General features: G+C 35.6%; 1 protein-coding gene across 1 annotated transcript; it reads left to right on the top strand.

The window, feature by feature from the left end:
- Window positions 1-625: 625 nt before the first annotated feature.
- Window positions 626-6,140, top strand: LOC115983925 (ent-kaur-16-ene synthase, chloroplastic). The gene is made up of 14 exons (XM_031106788.1): window positions 626-736; window positions 1,649-1,701; window positions 1,797-2,082; window positions 2,155-2,335; window positions 2,734-2,951; window positions 3,054-3,174; window positions 3,342-3,439; window positions 3,518-3,741; window positions 3,840-3,952; window positions 4,088-4,186; window positions 4,562-4,777; window positions 4,899-5,040; window positions 5,357-5,602; window positions 5,714-6,140. Exons 1-14 carry the CDS (start codon window positions 685-687, stop codon window positions 6,017-6,019), a joined length of 2,355 nt encoding a protein of 784 aa, XP_030962648.1. The 5' UTR covers window positions 626-684; the 3' UTR covers window positions 6,020-6,140.
- The last annotated feature ends 965 nt before the right edge of the window (window positions 6,141-7,105 follow it).

Raw genomic sequence — 7,105 nt, 5'->3', positions numbered from 1 at the left:
ATAACCTTCCTCGGCTCGGGCCCAAGGCCCTAATGAATAAATGGGCCAGGGCCACAAATTATTGGGCCCCACACCCATATTCTCCAAACCACGTTCCGACAACCAAACTTGAAAATTTTAAGACATTACACCAAACCAAATACTAGTCAACTTGCCTGTAACCCTTAATTAAAAAATAAAAAAATTGACAAACTTCAAATATCACGAATTTTAAAGAATTGTGAGGCTCGTTTGGTAGAGGAGTTTGAATAGTATTGTTTGTAGTTTTTAAAAATATATATAGGTAAAAAAAAATGTATAATATTGTTTAAAAATTCAAAATGAGTGTTTAAAATATCCTACCAAACAGGCCGTGAAAGTTCAAATCTTCCTTTCCCTATACCTCCAACCATCTAATTAATATATATAAGATCCGGTTAATGTGTGTTCTAAATCTATATATATATATATATATATATATATATATATATATATATATATAGTTTTCAAACTTGTTTTCAAACTTTTGTTGTGTTGCTGCCTTTACTTCGCCGTATCGGTCTGCCTTTAATTCCTGGGTCCCACTTCACATCTATGTCATATTTATATATACCATGGCTATATTTAGCTGACTGTGTGAGTCTGACTCTGTAGCCTTAAGGTAAGTACAACAAATACTTTCCTCATTCTGGCACAAGTACAACCATGTCTCTCTCTCTCTCCAGCAGACCTTGGTGTTCTCTTTACTCTACTTCAGGTTCCATCTCTTTCTCTCTCTCTCTTTATTGATTGTTTTTGGCGGGTTGCATTGTTTTCGGTTTTTTGTTTTATGTTACATCCTTGCTATCTCCTATCTGAATGAATTTTTGTGGATCCTTGTCTTAAAGTTTCATTCAATATTTTATTTTTGGAACTGGGTTTCTTGTTTGCATGTTGAATCTTCTTGAAAAGTGATGCTTTTTTTTGACTGAAGAAGGTAGACAAGTGATGCTTTTAAAGATTGAGAGGAACTAGTGTATGCTTTAAGAGCTCCTTTTTCAGAGAGAGAGAGGGAGAGAGAGTTTTTTGGGTCGGTATAATATCCAGGAGTTTGTTTATGTCATGGATTTCTTGTCTCCTTTTTTAGTAACTTTGCACCTTGTATTCTCCATACAAGAAAAAGATTGAACAAGACTTTCAGAAAATAAGGATAGCTCCAATTTCTGGACAATGTGGACAAAAGTCATTTAAGATGGTTTGATGTCTGCGTTATGAGGGAGAAAATAAAATTAACTGGAATGAGCTACATGGTGAAGAGGGTGGATGTAAAGAGCATTGGTTGAGACAGTGCAAAACTATAATTTTTATTCTGTCCAAAGTCATACTCTCTGTTTCTTCCTTAATTGACTTGCCTCGATATGAAAATGAAGTGGTAGAATGGTGATTGTGCATCTGATCTCAGACAAGAGGGACTGTAACATCTAGAAGATTCAATTTCACTGTAAAACCACCAGAGAATGAAATTTGTAACTATGAAGTAAAAACTGAATCAATTCCTTTTATTTATTTATTTTTTCTATTTGGTTCTCTTAATTTATAACTTAGAGACATGCTTTGAGTAACTTCAATTGGCTATCTGTCTTTACTATACCTTCTTTAATCTCTGGTGGGTTATTGTGTTCTCAAACAGTTAGTTTGGTTCCTGGATCAATTGAAGCTAGAAAAGCCAAGAAACCAGCTTTGGTATGAGAACCCTTCATTCAGTTTAATTACTTTTTTGTATTCTTGTATATCAGACAATTATATTCACGAAAATTTATTTTTATTTATTTATGCAGTTCATCGAGGGGACTAAACAAAGAATTAAGACAATGTTTGATAAGGTTGAACTATCTGTTTCCTCATATGATACCGCCTGGGTGGCAATGGTCCCTTGCCCAAATACTCCACAAGCCCCCTTTTTCCCTCAGTGTGTGAATTGGTTGTTGGATAATCAACTCCATGATGGCTCATGGAGTCTTCCTAATCGTGATCCCTTTTTAGTTAAAGATGCTCTATTATCTACCTTAGCATGTATCCTTCCACTAAAGCAATGGGGTGTTGGTGAAGAACAAATGAACAAGGGTATTTCTGCTGTTCTTCTTGCTAAATCTCGTTAATCAAGTTCCAATAGATAGATTCTCTCTCTTTTTGCAGGCCTGTTCTTTATTGAGTCAAATATAGCTGCAGCTACTGATGAGAAGCAAGTTTCTCCTATTGGATTTGACATAATATTTCCTGCTCTAATTGAGTATGCCAATAATTTGGATTTGAGTATCCCTCTAGGGGCAACAAATTTAGATGCTTTGTTCCACAAGAGAGAGTTGGAGCTTAAAAGGTACATTTCTAATTCAGTTTTGGTTTCTGTTCAGCTTTATCCTTAAGTGAATTTGCTTTTTTGTGTTTGTGTTTGAGTACTTCCCTTGATAGCAATGGACATGACGAAAATTGTCCAGTCTCAAAATCAGGATGTAAAACTGGTGAGGTTAAGCCTAGTCAAGGTGAGTACTGAGCTCAAAAAGCTGAGCTACCTTGCTGAAACTTGATTGGCTTGGCTAGCTTTGTCTACTAAATGTATTCTGTATCAGGGGGTGAACAACATTATTTCTTCTAATGATAAAACTGTTCATATATGAAATGTGAATAGTAGTACAAACAGAATAGAATGTTTAATTTTGTGAATGATGGCCTTAGATTCTCCTAACTAAACCATCTCTATTACATATCTACTTTTAGAGGCTATGGTAGCAACTTGGAAGGGAAGGGGTCCTACTTAGCATATTTTTCGGAGGGACTGGGGAAGTCAGCAGACTGGGAGATGATCATGAAATATCAAAGAAAGAATGGGTCACTTTTTAATTCACCATCCACCACAGCAGCTGCTTTTACTTACCTTAAGAATTCTGGTTGTCTTAGTTACCTTCACTCACTCGTAGATAAGTTTGGGAATGCAGGTCCCTCTCTCCATACTTGCCTATGGTTTGCTATGTGTATTTAGTTACATTTCTGATATCTCTGACAGTTATTTGGTTATTTTCAATTTTAATTTTTTCCAGTTCCTACAGTTTATCCTCTGGATATATATACTCGTCTTTGTATGGTTGATAGTCTTGAAAGCTTGGGAATTGATCGGCATTTCAGGAAGGAGATCAAAAGTGTATTGGATGAAACATACAGGTAATGTCATTTTTATGTCGTTGCACCAATTATGGTGTGATGCTCCTTTGAAGAATAATAAATTTATACTATTCTCCAATAAAATTTTCAAGTCAGGCAATAGTTTGAGTTTTTAGATTTCATAGAGTTCTTGATTACTGGGAAAGATGATATTTGCCAACAAACAGATACTGGCTACAAGGTGAGGAGGATATATTCTTAGATACTTCCACTTGTGCAATGGCGTTTCGGATATTACGTGTCAATGGATATGATATTTCTTCAGGTACTTTGTGATTTAAGAGACAGCATACTGGATTTTGATTATTTAGGAAACGTTTAAAATCTTTATCCTGTTTTGTAGATCCATTTACCCGGCTTTCAGAAGATCATTTTTCCAGTCCCCTTGGAGGATATATGAAGGACATTGGTTCTGTTTTGGAATTATTTAGGGCTTCACAAATTATCATACATCCTGATGAATTTGTTCTGGAGAAACAAAATTTCTGGACCAGTCAGTTTCTGATACAAGAATTATCCAATGGTTCAATTCATGCAGACGGACTGAATAAATATGTTAGCCAAGAGGTTTTTCCTGCAATGAAACCCTTCTCTCTGAATTACTGACGTTTTACTGTATAGTCCAAAGTTAAACCTCAGCAGATTGCAACCTTTAAACATTTCAGGTGGAATATGCTCTTAAGTTTCCCTACCATGCAAGTTTGGAACGGTTATCAAACAGGAACGCCATTGAGAATTACAATAAAAATAATACAAGGGTTTTAAAAACTGCCTATAGGTAAACCTTTGGTGTTTCTTTGTCCTTTATTTTCCCTCTATGGAATATGGAGATTTTCATTCTGATAAAAAAAAAAAAAAATAGTTGTCATTAGTTTAAACAATTGCTTTTATCCTTGTACTGCTCTTATGTCAGTTCTTCAAATATTGGCAATGAAGATTTCTTAAATCTGGCGGTTGAGGACTTCAACATCTGTCAATCAATACAGCGTGAAGAACTCAAAGATCTTGCAAGGTGCATATCTTTGTGTAGTTTCAGCTATCATGATATCATCACTGGGATTTCTTGGAATATTCATTATGGCAGGATCAAAGGTTGGCATGTGTAACAGGATAACTTGGCATTCAAAACTAGAAGCTACTTTCATTTTTTCATTAGCATATGGAACTGGAAGCAACTTTCAGACCTTTTACTTTTATTTTTTTGGCAAAACATAATCTGGAATCAGTGGTTTGCCCCTGTTACTTGTTGATAATATTTGCTACATGACCATGATATCAAGAAAAACCAATTAGATTATCAGTCATTGGGATAGCTTCTTGCTTCAAACAGTGAAAGAAAGCAGATTATCATCTTTTGTTTGTAAAATTTTCATTTTCATGTAAGCAGGTGGATTACAGAGAACAGATTAGACAAGTTAAAGTTTGCCAGGCAGAAACTAGCGTACTGTTACTTCTCTGCTGCAGCAACCCTTTTTTCCCCTGAACTTTCTGATGCTCGAATATCATGGGCCAAAAATGGGGTGCTTACCACAGTGGTTGATGATTTCTTTGACGTTGGTGGTTCAGTAGAGGAATTGGTAAACCTTATACAACTGGTTGAGAAGTATGTTTCCCCTTTTTCAAATTTGTTTTCTTGAATCTCTCATCTGTCTGTGATTTCTGTTTGGAGTCTTAAGTAGTCTTTAATGTATAATACTGATGATGCTATTGGAACTGAACCACAGATGGGATGTTGATGTCAGCACTGACTGTTGTTCTGAGAATGTTGAAATTATATTTTCGGCACTTCACAGCACAATCTGTGACTTTGCAGACAAAGCATTAACATGGCAAGGGCGTAATGTGATAAGTCACATAATTGACATTGTGAGATGAGACCTTCCTTTTTCCACATTTTCATTGTAATACGTTTTGGGTGTATCACTTTCGTAGGCTTTTCTGATCTCTCCCATGGTTGTGACTGATGCAATTACTTCACTTTAATGTAACCTGTAGATATTTGTTTAAAATATTAGCCTTAGGACTTGAGTTTATGTATGTGGAATAACTTCAGAATTTGCTTCATTTTCATCTCTCATGGAGACTACCCTGAAAAAAAAGAAAAAAGGAAGCTTGGACAATCTCATTTTGCATTTATTTATTCATTCAACCAGAGATTATATGAGCAATGCTTTTCATGCAGTGGTTGAATTTGCTGAAGTCTATGTTGAAAGAAGCAGAGTGGTTGAGAGACAAGTCCGTGCCATCTATGGATGAATATATGACAAATGGGTACGTGTCATTTGCCTTAGGACCTATAGTCCTCCCAGCTCTCTATTGTGTTGGGCCTAAGCTTTCAGAAGAGATTGTTAGAACTCCAGAATTACATCATCTATATGAAATTATGAGCACTTGTGGACGTCTTCTAAATGATATACAGACCTTTAAGGTACAGCAACCCCACCCCCTCCCCAAAATGAAAAAGATAAAAATGTTATTATTAGTTTCTCCTCATAAATGATTAGTTTGGAGTTATTAATCTTTTTATGCTATGATGCAGAGGGAATCTGAGGAAGGAAAATTGAATGCAGTATCTTTGTGCATGATTCATGGTGGTGGAGATTGTACTAAAGAAGAGACCATTAAGGAAATGAAGAGTTTTATTGCTGGAAAGAGGAGAGAACTTCTGAAATTAGTTTTGCAGGAAAAGGGGAGTGTAGTTCCAAGAGCATGCAAGGATTTGTTCTGGAAAATGATTAAAGTGTTGCACCTATTTTACATGAAGGATGACGGATTCACTTCGCATGAGATGTTCAATTCTGTAAATGCAGTGCTTGAAGAACCCATCGTTCTCAATAAATTGTAAGTCTATGTACGTTAGATTAACCTGTATCCCAGGTGAAACAATTGAAGGAATTGCTCAGTGCCAGTGATCGGCCTTTTTAATGCACATTGTATGCATAAAGGGCTGATTCTGCCCCTCCTTCACATCCTTCTTTATAAATTATGACTTCTTTGCATGAGCTAACTTGGCAATTTCAACTATTAGAAGGCAGAAAGAAAGTGTTGTATGCTTATCATGTGCATACGGCTCATGGCATTTTTGTTTATTTGTTTGCCTTTTCTTTTTTGTATGTCTCTTTCTTTCTTCGTGGTGATGTGGCAGATGATTTGGTCCACTTCGGTCTATTCAGTTCAATTCTGTCCATTTCAATTCACTTTAGTGCACTTTAGTCCATTTTGGTCTACTTTGGTCCAGATTGGTCGATTTGGTCCACTTTGGTCTATTTGATTCACTTCTAAAGCACCAAAAGACTTGCCACAACAAATTTCTCCACAACCCTTTGAAAAAAGGGGGAAAAACAATAAATAAAGCAAAAGTCATTGAATATTTGAAAATACTCTTTAATTAAAAAGTTAAAAAGAATAGATTTTATTGTGAAAAGGAGGTTAATTTTCAGGGAAGGAACTACCTTGGGGCTAACGGCTAAGGCCCCCTCCCCTCCCCTCCCCTCCCCAACCTTTAAAAAAAAATCCCCAAGTATGTGTGTATATATATATATATATATATATTAGTAGAAAAAAAATGTACTTTTGGCTCTAAAATTAATATACTTGAAAAAATGAAAAATTTATCAAATCATCCCTTGTTTGGCTGTCCCAAGAATATCAAGAAAAACCGTTAGCCAAACATTAAGACAAACAAGAAAAATTTACAAAAAAATTCATATATCAGGTATTAGGAACCCATATGTAGAACTCACCCTTGAAAACTGGCTTGTAAAGGGAGGATGTTTAAGAGTTTATAAACACATGGTTAACTTTATACTTAATTCATGTGAGACTAGAATCATAACATATCACCATGCTTACTCATCTATCAATTATTTTAATCTAACCTCTAGGTTGTTCCCTCCGGGATCCAACCATAAAGCCGTAACTCATTTGATCC

The sequence above is a fragment of the Quercus lobata genome, chromosome 4, assembly GCF_001633185.2.
Source record: "Quercus lobata isolate SW786 chromosome 4, ValleyOak3.0 Primary Assembly, whole genome shotgun sequence".
Taxonomy (NCBI): Eukaryota; Viridiplantae; Streptophyta; class Magnoliopsida; order Fagales; family Fagaceae; genus Quercus; species Quercus lobata.
The sequence above is the reverse complement of the archived record's forward strand: the minus strand, read 5'-3'. Positions and strand labels throughout refer to the sequence as shown.

Bases quoted from the DNA above. Each gene is read 5' to 3' on its own strand.
- LOC115983925 (XM_031106788.1), top strand. From the start codon at position 685: ATGTCTCTCTCTCTCTCCAGCAGACCTTGGTGTTCTCTTTACTCTACT. The intron at 2,083-2,154 runs GTATTTCTGCTG...CTCTTTTTGCAG, and splicing joins TGAAGAACAAATGAACAAGG to GCCTGTTCTTTATTGAGTCA. The intron at 3,953-4,087 runs GTAAACCTTTGG...CTCTTATGTCAG, and splicing joins GTTTTAAAAACTGCCTATAG to TTCTTCAAATATTGGCAATG.